We start from the raw sequence: 20,094 nt of genomic DNA, 5'->3' as shown, positions 1-20,094 counted from the left end.
ATAAGATTTGAATTGTCCATATGAACATGAACAAACTTAAATCTAATAGGTGGTCAATATCCCAAGTTGCATTCAGTTCATAGATGCACGTACCCACAGTCTGCAGGTGCTCAAATAAAATAACAGACAGAGAGTAACGCCATAAGATAGCCAGCTGGTCTGTTGGGACTCCTTCCAAAATGCACGGTAGGGCTTCCCCGGGATTTAAAGTGCAGAGTGCGCTGCTCTTCTGAAAGCCCAGCGTGGCACACTCTGGGGTAGAAACCCCCAAAACTCCCCAGAGTATAGTTCAGTAGAACTGCAGGTCCTTTCTCGGTCAGTCCCTTCCTGCTCCTCTCAATGACATCAATCCAGACATATTTTAAGTGATAAACAGCAGACTGTTTTCTTCCACTTGCCTAACTGTTGTTCTCTATTGAACGCTGCTGTGTGTTAGGGACAATGTAAATTCCACACCCAGCAAGTTAGTAGTAATCTGGGACGTTGGTAAAGTCGTATTTTGGGCTTCCCAATCTGAGTAGTTTCCATACAGTGTTTTGTTATTTTTTTCTGATGTGTGGGCAAATAAATGTGGGTTAGGTGAACAGTGAGACCCCAATTCAGCAAAGCACTTAAGCAAGTGCTTATCTTGAAGCACATATGTAAGTCCCATTGGAGTCAATGAGACTTAAGTGCATGTTTAAAGTTAAGCATATGCTAAAGTGCTTTGCTGAAGTGGAGCCTACAGCTGGGAATGTCATAAACCTTAGTGGCTTTCAATGGCTTTGTTTGTTATCAGGGCACTAAAGGAGACCGTGGGACATCTGGGGATGCTGGACCAAAAGGTGGACAGGTAAAAGAGTGTGCTTCCCAAGTAGTGCAACTGGAATATGCGTCTAGGATATAATCATGACTCCCGCCCTGGCGACACCTGCCCTGGCCTCATTGGGGACAGAGGCAAAGATCCTCAGCACCCCTAACCCCCAGAGGGCGGGAGTAAGAAGACTTGAGCTGGGACCCTCCCCATGAGGATGCCCTGCACTTAAAACCCCTCCTCCCTGCCACCACCATCATTTTCTGTGGCGTGTCTGTGGGCTGTCATGTGGCCTTTATTCCCACCACCGTCACCACCACCTCTGGTATCTCTGGGACGCATCCAGTTGGCTGCCTTGCCCTTGTTGGTTTTTAAGGGATGACCGTCTGGCTTCCTTCCCTGGCTAGTGCACAGGTGAGACGTGGGGGTGGGCAGCCTTTTCAGAATTGGGATCCAGACAGCTCCACCATGTCCTGCTGCTACGCTGTTGTGGTTCTCTCTCATCTGGCAACTGAAAAATGCCAGGCAGTTCATGCTATGATGGAGTACCCAGCTACTCAAATGGCTTATCCAAAGATATGATGGGTAAGCAGTTAAGGAAAGGCCTCTGTCTTGTCAGGGGGAGAAACTTGGGTATTTTCCAGGGGAACTGGGATCCCGCAGGAATAGAGGGGAATTAGACAAATTGTGGCCAAAATCAAGCCCAGGTTTGCTGTAGGTTTCATGAACCTTACACTGAAAGTGGGCCAGGTTTTTGGTCCAGTAATGAAGCCCCATAATCCGGTAAGTTTCAAGTTACAAACATTTTTCCTAGCTCTCATTTTGCATAGCCTTCTGCCTTGGCCTTTTGGTCTTCCTCTCCCGGCTCCGATAAGCATAGACCAGCAGATGCCTTAGGAAAAGTGCATCCGCAACATAACTGTGCTTCTTTCTCGACTGACTGCTAACACTGCAATAATTCCTTAGTGAATATTTCCCTTGCATACAAAATATGCAACTCATACCAAGCCTGCTATTATGTTTCTTGACAAGTTATTCAGTCTCCAAAGCCTATGTATATTAAAGACTTTAGATACAGCATAAAAGTGCTTTGCTTTGCAAGCCGAGGCTTCAGTTTGTAATCCCAGGATAGCTTATTTCCTGAGGACCAACGCTTCTGTGTGTTCACGCATTTCACTGTTCTATCACTGCTTCCTTACGACTGCCATTTATTGACCTAAAATCTGGGGGACGTAACTCATAGAATCATAGAATATCAGGGTTGGAAGGGACCTCAAGAGGTCATCTAGTCCAACCCCCTGCTCAAAGCAGGACCAATCCCCAACTAAATCATCCCAGCCAGGGCTTTGTCAAGCCGGGCCTTAAAAACCTCCAAGGAAGGAGACTCCACCACCTCCCTAGGTAACGCATTCCATTGCTTCACCACCCTCCTAGTGAAATAGTGTTTCCTAATATCCAACCTGGACCTCCCCCACTGCAACTTGAGACCATTGCTCCTTGTTCTGTCAAGAGTGAAGAAGAGATTGACGCTAATCTAATAGCTCTCTTGTGATTCTTCAGGGTCACCCTGGAATGCCTGGCTTCGCGGGACCTCCTGGAAACCCAGGGCCCCCTGTAAGTTTTCCTTCTCCCCCCCCCATATTGAGAAGTGGATCATCATGCTGCATATGTGTGTGTCTCTAACAAGTGTAGCTGCAGACTGCATATGCCACAGAGGGCCACTTCCACCCACGTCTGTGCCATTTCTTTAAATTTCCCATTGGGTTCGTAATAGACCCTGGAGCATCAGAGAGTCCCAAACGCATGATAATTGCTACTTAACGCAGCTGTTGCTTTGCCTCATGAACGTAAATTTATGCTAAACTTCGGTTGCTTCCTTTCTAGAAAAGACAATGGGCGTGACATTTTTTTTTCACTGAGCCCACATGGTAAAAAATTTTGATGCTTCCCATATATTAGACGAGGCTGCCAGTTGGCTTTAGAAATAACAACGGTCAAAAGGGAAAATGTTTGGCTCGTTGACTCATTAAATGACACACAAGGATCTTAGACAAGGGTTTCTCTAGTTTTCTCATGTTGTGGACTTCTTTGGATAGGATTGTCCCCCCGCTCTCATGCGTCGCCCTTCCCAGTTCCCCATGCTCCACATTAGCAACGGTGCTTCTTTACACGACAAAAGCATATTAGGATGGTGTTGAAGAGACACGGCTAAAATCGGTTTGCTTGAGTGCATTGTGTGCAGCCACTTATGTCTCCTAAGAGCTCTATCTTTTCCCTGATTGTAGGACTCTGACAAACCTCCCTTGAAGCCACTCTGGCTTAACCTGGCCGGTCCCTTTGCAGTTTGACCCTAGCCCTCCTAAATGTTGGCAACCTCCCTCTAATCCCTGTGTCAGCAGCAATCTGACCATGGCAGAATTTATATTGCACTGTTGCTTTGCCATTGTGACATCAGCACCACCAGGAAGGGCTCGGTGGGTCGCTGAGCACGGTTTCGAGGACTCAGACAGTGAATACATGCTTTCTGGCCCAGAATCACAGAACCTGTTGGGTTGGGATGGTAGCTGGAGTGAGTGACCACATCCATTTGCTTGCCTATTGGCCAAATTGATTGCACAACCTCAAAACCAGACTATCTAGTCTCTTCGCATATTCAGGTTATGATTAGGACCCTACCAATTTCACGGCCGTGAAAAACATGTCACGGACCGTGAAATAAGCCCATCCTTGTGAAATCCGATGTCCTCTTGTTCCTAGGAGCGCCCCAGCAAAAGGGGGCTCCTCGCTCCGGCTGGGCTGGGGAATGATAGCATCCCCTGCACAGCTGCTCTGGAGGAGGGCTGAGACCAGACCCACTTCCGGGTGCCCCCCCCTGCTGCAGCATGCTCTGGGACTGGGCAGCAGCACCAGAGGTTTCTGCAGCTGGAGGAGGCTTGTGGAGTTGGATCCGATCTTCCCCGTGCTGCTCGGAGCGCCCCAGCAGGGGGCTGCTAGCTGCTAGTCCGGACAGGGCTGGGGCAGGACAGGACTTGGGTATCTCTCCCAACTGCAGATAACTCCACAGCCCCTCCGCCCCACTCTATCCATCTCTGAAGGCAGCACAGAAGTGAGGGTGGCAATCCCATGACCCCGTACGACAGGTTTGCGACCTCCCCCCACAATCCCCTTTTGGATCAGGACCCCCACGGTTACACCACCATGACATTTCAGATTTAAACGTCTGAAAACGTGAAATTTACCAATTTTCAAATCCTATGTCTGTGAAATTGAGCATACGTTACCCTGAATTTGGTAGGGCCCTAGTTATGGTGATTCCATAGCCCGCCTGAGCAGCTTGCCTTGATGCCAAAGACTTTATAATTAATAAAGTTTCTCATAATATTTAACCTGCATTTTTCTTGCTGCAACCTGTGCCCATGATGTCTTGTTCTGTCCATATTGACTAATGATTCCAAGATTTGCCTTCTGCAGCATATGCTCTGAGATATTTCTCCCAGCAGTTCTAGTCTTCTCAGAGTTAGTTTGGGCACAATCTTTTTCTAATTACTGTATATTTTCTGGAATGGCAAACAATCTAAAATGTCTGACAATGTATGGCTTAGGAGGCTAATTATATACAGAGGTTGGTGACTGCTTTTCTGAGATGAATTAATGTGAATGAATGCTAATAGGTATGACTGACAGAAAACTGTCACGTTGCCATCTGTGGTACTGCCTGTGTTGACAAGGATACACTACGAACGAGCGATTCATATTCTTTCTGCTTTGTTTTATTTAGGGACCAGATGGCAAACCAGGACCTGCAGGACCCCCAGGAATGCCTGGGGATATAGTAAGCCATTGGCCAGGGCGTTAGCTTCTTTAGAGTGAGGCTGAACTGAAGCAAACATGATGTTTTCCCCCAAGTCCCCCAAGTGATATTTAAAATGCTATTCAAGTTGAATAGGCCCTGCTGGAAACTCTTTGTTTCCTTTCCTTCTATGCAACGCAACCTTTCCAGAATTAGAATTCCTGATACAGCTGTGATGTGATGGGGAAACCCTTCAGTGAGCAGGTGGCTTCCCCACTCTTCTCCAAACTCAGTCCACATAAGTTATAGCAGGATAAATATCCTTCCTTCCCGGGGTTTGGTTTTATTCACCGAAGGAACTTAAAATTCAACCGCATGAATCCAATCCAAGCTTTCTACTCAGGCTTGTCATCTCCTACGGTTACTCTCAGACCTGCTCAGCCCACAGCCTAGGTTTGGATCTCCAGAGAGAACCCGCTGTCTCTCTCATATCCATACAGGTAGTGACCCACGTGCAACACTGAATCAGCAAAACACACTTAAAATTTCCGAGCAGGATCATCACCTGCTGACACAGTGCTGGATAATAAGGGTGAAGGGCTAGCGACGCCACAAGGCCTGCTAGGGATTTCGTTATTGCTATCAGTTGTACAAGGAAAGTGCTCAGATACTACCGTGGTGGGTGGCAGTAAAATACCCTGAGAGAGAGAGAGAATCTGATTTGGCTCTGATCGATCTTAGCTTTTCAATCTGGTTGATCTTCACTGCAAAGTGAAATAGAAGATTCCTTGTTATGAATCAATGTCTCTCTTGTTTCCGAGAGGAGGCATCTTGGAGTAACACAGGCTGCTGAGTCAGAATAATGCAGCTGTGTGTAATTATGATGCATTTCTGGAATTGGATTGCTCAGGGTTTGCTAACGAGCCTGTCGCCCCTTGGCCGTTTCTTCAACTCTAGCCTTCATCAGTAGTGACCAAGAATTGCCCCTCTGATGGCTGTTGTGAGATGAGTTAGTCTTAGCAGAGAGGCCAAGGACCGAGCTTTTCTTTCAGCCCTAACAGGTGGTCAGGGTGAAGCAATGTGTGACAGCCTGTGTGCTGTACAATCCCATAGATAAACAGGATGTCATTCACAGGGACAGTCAGCTAAACACCTTTCATAGCCACCAATTTAATATATACAGACTATGAAACATGCATTGACGGGCTTTTATATTCATGTCAATAGCACAGTGCTGGGCAGAGACTTACTATGTTGTTATCCACTTCTTCACATTTTACACTTTTGAGACCAAATCCAGCCCTCTTTTAAGTGGCTGCAATTCCCACTGAAGTCCATGAGAGTTGCATCTGTTTATCTTGGAGGCTGAATTTGGCCTTTGGTGTCAATAACTGTGAATATAGCAAGCAAAGTTTGGTCCCTAAGGGAGTGGAAGTGGGAATGCATTAGAGACATGTAGTTCATTTCTCCTCCCCTCCCAACTCCGGGTTTGCGAAGTGTTCTTCCTTGTGAAGCACCATCTGAAAAGCTTGTCTGAACATTGCCACATCAATGGTCTCTTTACAGGGTAAAGATGGCCCGCCAGGTCTCCCGGGCCCACCAGGACTGCCTGGCCTTCAGGTAAGGGACAATTGCTTGCTATTTCTCATTCAATACGTTACACTTCCTGTAAGCAAGTGGACACAGCCAGTGACATTTCTGAGCTGTCTTGGAGTGGATGTGAGATTTATAGTCACTGGGCTCCACACAGTGTTAGTTCTGGGTCGGGCACTTTCCAGCCAAGTGATAGTTTCCAAAATAGATTCATCTGTTCCTCTTGCGTGACTCTTATTTCCCTGGCAGAGATCTTCCCATAGGGCACCAGTGTGAGATAATGCCTCCAAGCCTGTGGGCACAGATAATTGTATCTGCAATTCATACTACTACAGGGGATGGGATTTTGTTATGTTCTAGTGTCCAGAATGTAATGACCCCCCCTGTATTGGCTCAAGAACAAGTGCAGGATCAGTTTAATATCTGAAACCACGTTGATCTGGCAACTGTGTTGAGCTAGTGAGTCTGATCTATCTCTAATGTCTATGGGCCAGATCCTCTCCTGGTGTAAATCAATGTAGTTCATTGAGTAGTCAGTGGAGCGATGCCGATTTACGCCACCTGAGTATCTGGCCTTACATTCCTATCTTTAAGCAGTGTGAGGGATGCTGATAAGGTGAAGCATCATGCGGCTGACTCCTCTGTACTCCCCATTCTGGAACATGAAAGAGCCTGTGGTGTTGGCAGGGTGCGGGAGTAGAGACCGTGGGGGCTGGACAGAGCTGTTGTTTTTAAATAGCTGAGGTGTGGAAGTGAGAATGGGGCATCACGGGATGCACAGTGACCAACCAGAGCAGTCATCACAAGATTCACACTCGCAGAGATATACCATTCTTCGGTATAGCCACTCTGACCCCCTAATGGATGTTTCACTTACAGGGCATTGACGGCAAGGATGGCAAGCCTGGATCTCCCGGGGAACCGGTAAGGATTCACCTTGTAAATATAATCATTTCAAGCTGCCACAGTCAGGTTTTCGGAGCCCACACCTGGCTATTGCTTGACATGCATCTAGTTCACACTGAACTGCCTTGAGCAATCTATTAATGTGCAAATCTTAGCACCTTGAAAGGAGACCTGGCCCTTTACTCTGAGGGTCTGTGTACACTTTAAACTGGGGGTGTGATCCTCAGCTCGAGGACACAGAGCCAGGCCGCCATGCTAAGAATAGCTACAAATACGCCAAGAAGCTGCATTGTCACGAGCTGCAGGAGGGGCTAACGTAGCTGCAGGATCACGAGCTGCAGGAGGGGCAGCTGCACTAGGGTCTCAGCGGTACGTACTCAGGGTGGCTAGCCGCTCATGCTGCTGCAGGTACGCTCTGTGTGTAGTGCATTCACTCAATCAGAGCTAACATGGGCAGGTCTCCTGGAGCTGGGACTCACAGCTGCAGCTCCAAGTGTAGCCATCTCCGTAGTGCTCCTGTAAATTCTAGAGAGACCCAGGTCCGTCGTGTAATATTAAACGTAGTGAGCCGGTTTTTGCGGATGATGGGGCAGAGAAGGGAGTAGGAAATGCATCCTGAAATGCACTTGTTGGGTTGCAGAGTGACCATTCTCCTCCCTTCTCGGAGAGGAAGTTTTGTGTTTGATTTCCCCGCATTGTTCTTAACTTGTACGCACGGGGAGGAAAAGGACCGACCTGGAGTTTTCCAGCCAAAGGGCTATATTAATAAAGTGGACAGGAAATAGCATTCCCCTAGCATCTGCATATTACTCTGAGAATGCGCTTCCAGGATCTGTTGCCCCCATCTCTCTCCCTGTGATTTGCCAAAATATGGCAAGCTCTTTCCTTACCATGACAGCGGACAAATACTCAGTATTAAGGTATTGTGTAGACTGAGCCATCTTTCAGAGTCAGATGCCCGCAGTTGTGCATAAACAATTGCACGTGCCCAGTTTCTCTGTGAAAATGCCCCTTTTATATGTACGCACCAGATAAGCATGCAACTGCGTGCATCTAATTTTGAAAATCTGGTCCAGACAGGTACACCTGGCAACAGGCGTGGGCACATCTTCAACTTCCAAAGGCCATGTCTCTAGAAGCAAGGGGGGATTTACAGCTGGGTGGAGGGTGCCTGAGAGTGTGCACTCAGATGCAGGTTTTGTGGGAGCATCCCCATTGCATTCACATTTGAAGACTCGTCCCTAGAGCCCTCATTACAACTAATGGGGAAGAGCAGAATTCCTTTTCAGATGGTGATGAGGCATATGCTGGCAATGACAGAACAAGATCATAATCTGAATGTGCTTGTTTCCATTAGGGCAAACCAGGAGAACCTGGGCTCCCAGGCCAAGAGGGGGCCAGAGGGTTACCGGTAGGTACTACGTCAGACGGTTTAATCCAGAAACTCTCTTATCCTTTACGCTGGAAAATCTTTGGGTGGGGATGGCCTTTGCCGGTGCGTGTGTGCGCACAGCACCTAACACAATAGTTGGCCTGGCTGAGACATCTAGGCATTTCCACAGCATAAACAATAAAAAAAAATCCAAGAACTCAAACTGGGCGTTTCTGGATCTTTTGCCCCCAGAATTCTCTGGAGCAGATTGTGCAGGTCCTTTGCCTGCAGATCAGGACGTAAGAAGCCTTCCACCCTCTGGGTGCCCCACACGCCAGGGCTGCTCACTGCTGTAGGCTGTGCGCTCCAGCCATGCATCCTGGGGATGGGGCCAGGGGAGGCCATGGCCCCACCCTTTCCCCTACACACTGTGGGCCAGGCACACCAGGAAGAGCCGCTGCACCACCATAGGCTCCCCTGCACCCTGTGCTGCTAAGAAGAGGGATGCTGCCTCCCTGGGATACAATTCCACACTGAGCAGGGCCTGTTAATCTAAGGCAAAACCAGAGAGGTTTTAAGGGCAGCCACTGTGCATGCACCATTCAGCCAAGTCCTTCCCAAAGGTCCACGCATCTGGCTGTTGTTAATGTCACTCTCTTCTGCAGGGCTTCAAGGGGCACAGAGGAGATGCAGGTCCCCCAGGCCCCAGGGTAAGTAACATGCACCCCTCTGGGTGTGCTGTAGAAGGAGACGGGTAAGTCAGCCTTAAAGGGGCTCCCTAAACCGGAAAGAGAACATTTTGACAGGCCTTTTTAACGTTGTGTTCACGAGTTGCTGTGACCTTGTGGGGCCGGCCATTCTGGCTGCCTTGCAGTTGGGGGCAGAGCGCAGGGTGGACCCAGCTGTGCACTGCCTGACGCAGCTGGGGAGAGTCAGTGGCATTACTGGCAGCCTCCTTTTCTGGACTCCCAGCTAGCATTAGTGCTGGTGTATTGAGCGGTCACTGATGGGTGAGTGCAGCACATCTCATGCCCCTTCCATGATGTCCCTTTGCATGTCAGTTTCACAGCACACCTCCCTGTGTACTGCCATGAAAGCCACAGCACATAGCTCACAACTGCAGGCCAGGGGACCAGGAAACTTACGGTGCAGGCTGTACCAATATCAAATCGCACACCACCAAGCATTAGAAATGCAGGATGAATTCAAAGATGAGGAGAATGGGCATGAATAATAGAGCTTTTTGGCTCACTCACCTCCTGATCAGAAAGTCCTGGCCTCATTCTCAGCTCTGACGTTGCAGGGATCCCCACAATAAGAGGTGTCATCCTGCAGATGAGATTGAAAACTGAGCTTTCTTCTGCCTAACTCTGGCTCTTTAGGAAAATAAATTATGGTCCAGTGGCACATTGCAGGAGGACTGGCAGAGAGCCCCAGTGACCTAGATCCTCCTCCCCTCCTCCCTAAAACAGTTTTTCCATGAAGAGTGCATAACGTGCCTTCACAGTCACTGAACTCTCAATAGCTAAGGTATTAAGAACATAAGACCGGCCATACTGGGTCAGACCAAAGCTCCATCCAGCCCAGTATCCTGTCTACCGACAGTGGCCAATGCCAGGTGCCCCAGAGGGAGTGAACCTAACAGGTAATGATCAAGTGATCTCTCTCCTGCCATCCATCTCCACCCTCTGACAAAAAGAGGCTAGGGACACCATTCCTTACCCATCCTGGCTAATAGCCATTAATGGACTTAACCTCCATGAATTTATCTAGTTCTCTTTTAAACACTGTTATAGTCCTAGCCTTCACAACCTCCTCGGGCAAGGAGTTCCACAGGTTGACTGTGCACTGTGTGAAGAAGAACTTCCTTTTATTTGTTTTAAACCTGCTGCCCATTAATTTCATTTGGTGGCCCCTAGTTCTTATATTATGGGAACAAGTAAATAACTTTTCTTTATTCGCTTTCTCCACACTACGCATGATTTTATATACCTCCATCATATCCCCCCTTAGTCTCCTCTTTTCCAAGCTGAAAAGTCCTAGCCTCTTTAATCTCTCCTCATATAGGACCCGTTCCAAACCCCTAATCATTTTAGTTGCCCTTTTCTGAACTTTTTCTAATGCCAGAATATCTTTTTACTGGAAAGGGCTGCACTACCTTGCATATGAAAGGTGCTCCTGGCACTTTTTTTTAAGCAGCACATCAAGTTTTAACCACATTGCTCCCATTGGCATTAAAGCAAGATGCATGACATGTGTCACCCCATAGAGACTGCAGGCATCAATCCAGCACTGCAGAATCCCTACACTGTCCAGAGGCGTGTTACTAGCCAACATATCTATAATGTGTCTGATGCACTGAATTCATCACTACTTCCTTTGCTCTGTGTTCCAGGGAGAGCCGGGCGTGACCGGTCCTGCTGGTCGTGAGGGCTCGCCGGGGAAGGATGTAAGTGTACTCTTGGAGCAGCAAGCAAACCTCTGTCCTTTGATAAGTTGACTTGTTTCACAGTAAACGAAGAACCTGTACTAAAGGGCGAATGCTTAGGGTGACGCACAGGGAACTGTTTAGGCAAAGCTTGTTAGGAGAGGAACTTTAGGGCCTTTGTCCCTACTCAACCTGCTGACACTTAAATGTTAGCTGTGTCTTTGGAATATTAGTAGGAACTGCATTGTTTCAATCCTGAATTGTACAGCAGAGGGATGGACCAGATGACCGATCATGCCATTTCTGTGGGTCACTGGGAAATGGTTTCGACTGCACTCCCTTTTAGTCCCTGGAAAATGTTGCCTGCTGAACTGTGGAGTTTGTCCTAGAAGGTAGAGAATGAAAAGGTCTGGCAGAGCAGGAATTGGAGCTGTGTCAAGGTGCAGGGCAAGAGTCTGTCCCAGAGAAACATCTTACCCACCCCATCTTCAAAATAACAACATGTCAATAAGCCAATATAGTCAGAATCTAAGCTTGGCCGGCAAATACCCAGGTTAATGGACTTGACCTACAGACACACTTCTTGAACTCCAACATGCCGGTCGTCCCTCCAGCAGAGCCAAAACCTCTTCACAGAACTTTTCGGTGTGTCGTTTTCTTCCCAGTTGAGGAGCAGTAAGAGTTAAGCCAGAGCTGTGTTTTATTTTCAGATGATGATCTCATTGTCTTTGCTTTGGTGTTTTTCACTCAGTGCAACGATTTCTCTTTTCTTCCAGGGTGATACAGGCCCCACAGGACCTCAAGGCCCTCGAGGACTCAGAGGGCAGCCAGTGAGTTTTCTCTCCAGACAAGCAGCCTTTGAAGGATGGACTCTCGGTAGTAGGGGTGTCACAGAATCCACAGCTCTAGTTTGGAACCCAGAATCCCACAGAAGACTCAGGTGGCATTTGGCCAGAATGTTTTACTTACTTTAGGAAAGGAAGAGCTGAGTCATGTTTCAAGGGCAGGTGGTGACCAGTAGTGTCTAGGAGCAGGTGACTCTGTAGGAGCAGGCGACTCTGTAGGAGCAGAATTCTATAGTAGTTTCTGCTATGAACTGGGTATCAGGAGCTCCTGAGTTCTAGACTTGGCTCTAACCCTTGACTTCCTATGTAACCCTAGGTGACAGTCCTCAAAAGTGTTGTTAATTTTGGGTGCCACCTTCTTTTGAGTGCCCAACTTGAGCCTGATTGTGATACTTGTGAACAAGGGCGGAGGGATAGCTCAGTGGTTTGAGCCTGCTAAACCCAGGGTTGTGAGTTCAATCCTTGAGGGGGCCACTTAGGGATCTGGGGCAAAATTAGTACTTCATCCTGCTAGTGAAGGTAGGGGGCTGGACTCAATGACCTTTCAGGGTCCCTTCCATCTCTGAGATAGGTATATCTCCATTTTTTTTTATATTAGTTGTTTATTTCCCATGGAAACAAATACATTTTTGAGAGAAGATGCCTTGTCATTATCAAAAACACGCAGAAAGTCCATTTTTAATAGGTTTTCAGTGCAGAAAAGTCAAGTGGATGAAATTTCATGAAGTATCATTTGGGATGGTTGATACATCGCTCCTGTTGCTTTATTGTATTTTAAAAATCAACTCTCTCCAAACATGAATACAAACTAGACTGTCCAGACCTGAGCACATCCCTAAAGGATTCAGCCGATTCTTTCCTCCATGGGAAAGCAGGCTACTGATACAGAGATTCTGAGACCTGGGCTATAATCAGAACAAAATGCGGACTTAGGCAGCAATGCCAGGAATTGGAACACTGGGGCTTTAGGAGCAGGGAGTTGAGGGGTTTAGGTGAGACTACAGTAACATAAGCAGAGCCCTTGTGTCTGCTTTGTAACTGATCTTGTCATGCCATGCATGCCCTACAGTGCTGGCGTCACTCACTAATGCCTGGGCACTTGCAATAAGTAAAAAGGCTCCAGGAGAGAAATCATAAAAAATAAAATTATCATAGGTCCTAGATGAGCCAAATACCTTTTGAGAGGCTACGGATGAGTCTGTGAGAGGTGGGAGGGAAAAGCAATACCCCCTCTTGTTCCTTTTGTGTTTCCTATCCTCTGCAGTACAAACAGTCCAAAGTACTGCATGAAAAACACAGTCTGAGTATTACAAGTAACAGGGCACTTTGCATGGGCTATTTCAATTAAACATGAAGTATCCCTGCATAATGCGGTAGGAGGGAATGGGGACTAGTCTTTATCAGCTCTTTTGACTTGCACACTGCCTTATTCTCCATACGTGCAAATGCTGGTGCCCTCCATTCTCCCTGTGGTGGGACCTTCCCATCTCTAGCGGATGGTGTCAGAGACAGAGATGTGAGCAGTCGTTCCAATTGGTTGGAGCCAGAGTCCGCTCTAGTGGTTGGAGCTGGAGTCAGAAGTCAGGAATCGATGCCGAGGGCCAGGACTGGGTTACCTGGAGTGAGGCAAGGCTGGAGCCAAGGAAGGAGCAGGACTGGGAAGAAGCAGGAGCTATTACAGCCATGGACCAATGCTCTGAGCAGCTGTGTGCATGGAGCAGCCGCTGAACTGCTGTTGCCGCTGGGCTTATGAGCCGGTCTGCTGATTCTTCCCACCAATCAGGCGATGTAGCCAATCAGGCAGCCTGCTACAGGCCAGCTATGCTCATTAGGTTGCCCAGAACCTGGCTCTGCTGCAGGCCCTGATTCCTGACAGATGGTGCAGATGAGCTTCGAAGATCAGCTGTATACTGGGTGTTGAGGACTTGGATCGGTTCCTAGGTATTACAGTCCTAGCATAGTATAAAACCCCCAAATGGATGGTTGTAAGTAACATCTGGTACTCTGAACACCTCTGGCTCATGGGATCTCCCCTTCATTTCCTGCTTGATGAATTATTCAGAAAGGATTCCCATTTCTTGGCAGCTACCAGTGTAAATAGTCCCTAGTGAGAACTAAAGCAATGCAGTTGTTCCCTTGTCGGGAGCTCCATCTTCCTTGGGAGTTGGCATGAAATCTCGAGTACCTGGATTTTAGATAGGGGCCCAGATCTCCAGGTGTGGGTGAGCTCTGAGCTGCCTTTGCATTCTCCTGATTCCGGAGTCACTCAAGAACTGAAACAGCCCTGGGCTTAACCTAGAGCAGCTTAAGAGCTGCTCTAAATGACATTGGCTATATTGGCTTCCCAAGGATCACTTTTCTGGCTGAGGATCACTGGGGTGTATCAAGCTCTGGATCTGCCCCCTCCTATGCCTATGCCTGAATGAGGGATGAGGTGCGGGAAAGCCCAGCCCAGCCATCCTGCTTTACAATATCCAGGGATTCCCCCTGCATGAGGGGACTGCCCTGCGGTCCATTTCAGGGCAGCTGTCTGTTCCTCAGTGCCACGAGAAGTGGGGCTGGGGGCCACGATGTTACCCACTCTTCCAAATACTTCCCAGAGAGGAGGAGAGGCCCTTCTTTTCTCCAGCGGGATGGCGTTTCTGTCAGGGGGGATAGGAGACCAGGGTGCCGATTAGGGCTGGTTGGGAATTTTTTGATGAAACATTTTTTCACTGAAAGATGCTGATTAGTCGATGAAATGCAGATTTTGTTTGTCAAAATACCTGACTCTGAAAAGGTTTAGGAAGAAAACATTTTTTGGTTGTTGAAACATCCTGTTTTGAGATTGTTGAACCAGAGAGTTTGGGGTTTTTTTTAATTGAAACTTTTCATTTCAAAATATTACTAAATGTACACTAAAAAAGGAAAACAGCTTAAAATTGAAACAAAATGTTTCGATTGACCCTAACTAATTTTGGGGGGTGGATTTTTGTTTTGCAACAATTTTTGGCACTTGAATCTTTTTGTCAGAGCAGACAACCCTTCTCTCTGAAGTTACATTCTGCTCCTCCTGGAAGTTCTCCTTGATGGATGTGAAATACTGGGAGAAGCTTTTCTTACTCTCCATTCTGAACTAACTCATGTGCCATTTTGCTGCACACTGTTGAACGGAGGTGGCTGCTTTTCAGGGGTGGCCAAAGTGATCTCTGAGTGGAGAATGTCGGAGCTGTGTCTTTACACGTTGATCCCAGAGGAGAATTGTGCTTGTGGTTTGTAAAGTCTGAGCACCAGGATGAGAGGTATCATATAAGCATTCCTCATCCGTACTATTCAAGGTGGCAGCATAAGATTGACAGTCACTCACATGGCTCTCTGTGGTTACTACCTGTTATCACCAATGAATGATTTGTACTCTCTTTTTAACCATTTATTAGGCTTTAGCCAGTAGACATGTACTATTGCCTATTACAAGAATTCTGTCCTAATCAGGGTAAGGGTTATATCTAGCCACCTGACCAGAGTTCTCTAATGTGTCCATCACCATAGTATCAGGTCACCACATTAGAGGCTGGATGGCAGTGTCCTGGAGGCAGTGGAGAAGACCTTTCCAGGAAAGAGCCTGCACTGTCCAGGAAAAATGTGTAGCCACAAAGAAGCTCTGAGCTGTATCCTTTTTGATTCCAAATCTGTTCTTTTCCCCTCAATCCAGGGCAAGAATGGCTCACCCGGCACCCCAGGGGAAGCTGGCCTTGCAGGTAACCCAGTAAGTACCTCAGCCGTGTACACCCACAGCGAGCCAGGGAGGTTGAGACTGTTACGGGGACAATTTATAACCCAGCTCGGAGAGAAGAGTTACATGTCGCATCCTTAAAAATGTATTAAATCCGGCCCAGTAGATGGCCTCTCAGAGGGGCGATGTGCAGCCCCCCACAGAGTGCAACACGGAGGCTGAGAGGCCTGGAGGAGCTGGCAGCAGCCTCTGCAGAGAGGGAAGAGTAGCATTAGAGCAACTTACCCAAGACCTTCTGGAAAACAGCAGGCAACAGTTTAAAGCAAGGTCACAGAAGGGGACAGACCTCACAGGTGCCAGTTTGTATGTGAGACCAGCCTGCGAGCATTGAGGTGCAAGAAGGCCTCTGAGGAGGCTTTTGTTCTGTTCCCCAAAGTTGCTCTTGGGTTCAGCAGTTAGTTATAGTAAAGCATTGCGCTCAGTCCCTGTAATGAAATTCGTGGTCACTGGGGCTCCTCTATCCTAACGTTATGACTCACTGGGATTTCAGGTCCATATAAAGGCCGAGAGTGTAACCAGTAGGAGTCAGGACGTCCCCCTCAGTTCAACAATGCTTCCTTATGCATCCGAAGAAGTGGGCTGTAGCCCACGAAAGCTTATGCTCTAATAAATTTGTTAGTCTCTAAGGTGCCACAAGTACTCCTGTTCTTGATGCTTCCTTTGTCTTTCTAACGTTGTAGCTTCCATGAGTAGAGATGAGGGGAGAGAGATAATTTGTGGTGTGTGTGTTCTCTATTCTTATCCCATTCTCCCCTCTTTGAGGATTATCTCCAGCTGGGGTTCAGGCAACAGCCAGTCTGTTTCCATGGGACCTTCAGCTGTTTCCATTGCCAATATGTAAAGTTCTCACCCATACTCGTCTTCCTGACAAAGAATAACTGTTTAACTAGGTGATAGTCCCCTTGACTTTGTCGATACTTGGCTGGGGCGTCAGTGTGGCTTTTGTCTCTGAAGAACTGGTTTGGGCCTGTCTTTATAAACTTAGTAATGCCATACAGCAGAATCTTATAATTTTACATACATTGATACCACACATATTGTACCATGATGATAATGTTCAGCAGATTTTGAGTTTTCAAATGATACCTCACAAGACATACTTTGTACAAAGTTTATCATGGTCTTGTAAAAAGGGTGAACATAGTACAGACTGTCACAAGGTCCATCAATGGCTATTGGCGAAGATGGTCGGGGATGCAACCCCATGTTCTGGATAGCCCTAAACCTCCAAATGCCAGTATTTGGGACTGGATGATTCAATAACTGCCCTGTTCTGTTCATTCTCTCTGAAGTATGTGGCACCGGCCACTGTTGACAGACAGGATATTGGGCTAGATGGACCATTGGTCTGACCTAGTATGGCCATTCTTATGTTCTTAACAATGACACAGTATTGGTCGGCACGATTGGCTTTGGTCTCATTGATATTATCCCCCTTCACTAACATCAGTAAAATGATCCTTACTCCCCAACACAACAGGCTGCCCCCACAGCAAGCTTAGAGCAGGAGGTATCTCCTTCTGTGGGCCCAGGCATAGCTTATTTCCAGTTCTCTGGGAACTCAGACTAATGTCCTAAGCAGTGCACTGTGCGGTGACAAACCTAGTGTTTCAGGACTTGGTTTTAAGAAGAAATGGGAGGGGAAGATGAGGATTCAAGTCTCTCGATACACGAAGGCTTTTCAGAAGAGGTGATGGGGGAAGGAGCTGCTGGTGTTTATGTTTCATTTTGTTTCCTAAGGGTCCAAAAGGAAACAAAGGAGAAAATGGCAGCCCTGGACTTCCTGGCTTCATTGGGCCCCGAGGCCCTCCAGTAAGTATCTGTTTGGTGATGCCAAGCAGTCGTTCGTCACCCACTGCCTGGTTTTGACTCTTGAACCTGGAGGAAGGAAGGACAAAATGTCACGTTGTCAAAAACACAGGCGAGAGCCTTGTGTATCCAGATAACTCCCAAAGAGCCCCCTCTCTATTCCAAGGGGCCCAGGGTATTCTTTCCAAAGAGAACTATAGTCTTTTCCATAGCTTACCGAAGGAGGATAATCTCATTTGTAGCAAGGACACCTCTCACAAGGCCCTGCATATGGATGTGGCATTCACAAAGGGACGGTTCAAATGCTTTGCACAGCGTGAGTTTGGGGTAGTCGCATTACTCACTAGAGCGTTCCGCATGGGACACGGGTATTACGGAAGAGCTACATCAGGAATGTATTAGAGCGAGTAACAATATTCAGACTAATTCTTGTATTCCTTTACCTAAGGCTAAAGTCCCTAGTTACCTTGAGACCAACTGTCTAAGGCTCAGCGATAGAGGTACATTGCAACTCATCCTTAAAATACCTCCAAACATTATCTAACACCTCTTCTAGCCATAAAAATATCACAACCTTAAAATCCAGTGTGTTGGGCCCTTTCAGGCCTAGAAGCAAATGTTGGATCCCATTGAGAAGCTGGGAATCTCCCCTTCCCAGTTAGTTAATGTTTTTGTTTCCAACCCTGCAGTGACACAAGGTAACAGACTTTAATGACACTACTGCAGAACTGAATCTTCCCTGGCCTGAGTCTTAAGTTGAAGTCATTTTTTTAATGGAAAGTAAGAGAAGGAAGAACCATTTTCCCTTGCAAGTTTGTTTAAAAAAATAATAAAGTGGCTGTTTAAAGCTGCTCTGGAGTTTTGGAATGTTGGAATAAGTCCCAGTTTTGGTTTGGTTGGCAGGTGATGTAACCCTCAGCATGTGATTGGTTGCACTGATATGTAATAAATATACCCCATGCCTGTGCAACTGATTACATGCGCTTCCAGTTCATCAGAGATATATATCAATTACACACACACACAAACACACTATAAATATAATAAGGGGGGCAGGGGTGTTTCAAGGGTTGTAGGTTTACACATAATTTGACCTATGGCTTTTACAGACAAGTCCTTTTCTAGTTCCATTAGTTGTGAGAGATATGCTCAGAATTTAGCAATGGCCAAAATGCTGGTGTTGCTTTTCAATCCTGTGCTGCAATGCTGTAGTAGTAGATCCCGCAGAGAATGCTAAAATAGAGACATGATAATGCTCTTTTTATTCTAATATGGTATATGCAGAAGAGAAGAGTGGTAAATGGGTTTATTTGTGCTTTATTGAAACCCAACTGAGCTAACTGAGAATTCAGTAAACTAGCTCAAGAAAACGTATGAGAGGCTGTTGAGACATTCAGAATCAAAGTGAATTGTATGGCACCAAAAGCCAGAAACCCCTGTTAACAATACATCCATCTCAACATCTTTGCTCGGCCTGTAGGAATGACTGACTGTTTCTCTACATTTAGGAATGTTCACGCAGTGTGCAGTATATTTGGAGATACACTTTGGCCATAGGAACTCTCTTTAGTTTGTGTTGACTCATCTCAGTCCTGGCTTACCAATCTGGAATATGACACTTGGCGACAGAGTATCAGAGATCCAAGGATAAACGATCTACAGCATTTTCTGCTTGACTCAACATTATCCAGTCCAAATAGTGCAAGTGAAACCACCTCACTTCTGAGATAACAATCAGGACTGGTAGTTTGTGTCTGATTTCAGACTGCCCGCGGTGTTGTGATATTGTCAGTGTTGTGAGATATGTACTTTCTTTATGTCTCTTAGGGAGATTCGGGAGAGAAGGGGCCCCCAGGAAAAGAGGTGAGTTTAGTTCCCACCTGGTTGAGAGCACGGATGGTGTCTAGGTTCAACGGTAGTCTCAGGCATGCTTACTGGGGTTGCATTATTTTGTTCTTGAGTTACTGGTTTGAAAACATTAAATAAATCTAGAGCACCCAGGGAATTGTGGCATATACAGGACTTCATTTTCCTGAGGGCCTGGGTGCCATCACAAGGGGAAGCATCCTGTCATTAATTCCGTACATGAATAGCTCTTGAATACTCGTGTCTATTATTTCATTCCAGGGCGCAGCCGGGAAACCAGGCAACCATGGACCCAAAGGAGACAGGGTGTGTTGAGAAGTGTTATTAGCATTACTTTGCTGCGCTAAAATAATAAAAACAAATTAGATGCTTGCCGTCCAAGTGCAGCCTATTGGCTAAGTGCAGCCCACAGAGGTCTACACTGCTGCCTCGGGCCACTACATCATTAATCCTTCTACATCAGTAACACTTGGTAATGTACCCGAGGCTTTACTCCGTATACTTGCCCATTTCTGTGGTCAGAAGTGCTCCACTGTGCTCAGTAATGTGTTTCATTAGGCGGGGGGAGAAGGGACGTGTTCTTCTCTGTCTTGATATGCTGGTTTTGTCTCATAGGGAGATCCTGGCGTCAAAGGTGACAAAGGCCCACAGGGAGAGAAAGGTCTGCCTGGGGATCCTGGCATACCTGGCCATAAAGGCCACACTGGATTGATGGGTCCCCAAGGAACACCAGGAGACAGTGGGCCAGCTGGACCTCCAGGGCCCCCAGGACAGCCAGGCTTCCCCGGGCCCAGGGTAAGAGTGGCAGCCGTGAGCTTCCAAAGAGTCTTATAAAAACACTCCCTTAATGACATGAGCACAGCCCGACGTTATTGCCTAGCTGCCTGTGAGGTGCCTCAGTTTATCCTGCAATGCTGTCA

The 20,094-nt window shown here is 47.1% G+C and overlaps 1 protein-coding gene across 3 annotated transcripts in view; it reads left to right on the top strand.

Moving 5' to 3' along the window:
- COL22A1 (collagen type XXII alpha 1 chain) overlaps positions 1 to 20,094 on the top strand; it is a 311,922-nt gene that overhangs the window by 276,642 nt on the left and 15,186 nt on the right. For all 3 annotated transcript variants that reach the window (XM_065586243.1, XM_024102639.3, XM_024102638.3), the window contains 14 exons: positions 779 to 832; positions 2,354 to 2,407; positions 4,572 to 4,625; positions 6,150 to 6,203; positions 7,056 to 7,100; positions 8,440 to 8,493; positions 9,120 to 9,164; positions 10,850 to 10,903; positions 11,659 to 11,712; positions 15,419 to 15,472; positions 17,240 to 17,311; positions 19,136 to 19,171; positions 19,436 to 19,480; positions 19,790 to 19,969. In XM_065586243.1, the coding sequence (XP_065442315.1) occupies positions 779 to 832; positions 2,354 to 2,407; positions 4,572 to 4,625; positions 6,150 to 6,203; positions 7,056 to 7,100; positions 8,440 to 8,493; positions 9,120 to 9,164; positions 10,850 to 10,903; positions 11,659 to 11,712; positions 15,419 to 15,472; positions 17,240 to 17,311; positions 19,136 to 19,171; positions 19,436 to 19,480; positions 19,790 to 19,969 (855 nt within the window). The remainder of the gene's footprint in view (positions 1 to 778; positions 833 to 2,353; positions 2,408 to 4,571; positions 4,626 to 6,149; positions 6,204 to 7,055; positions 7,101 to 8,439; positions 8,494 to 9,119; positions 9,165 to 10,849; positions 10,904 to 11,658; positions 11,713 to 15,418; positions 15,473 to 17,239; positions 17,312 to 19,135; positions 19,172 to 19,435; positions 19,481 to 19,789; positions 19,970 to 20,094) is intronic.

Source organism: Chrysemys picta, chromosome 2 (assembly GCF_011386835.1).
Source record: "Chrysemys picta bellii isolate R12L10 chromosome 2, ASM1138683v2, whole genome shotgun sequence".
NCBI classification, from domain to species: domain Eukaryota; kingdom Metazoa; phylum Chordata; order Testudines; family Emydidae; genus Chrysemys; species Chrysemys picta.
Note: the sequence above shows the minus strand (reverse complement) of the source record. Positions and strands in the feature narration are given on the sequence as shown.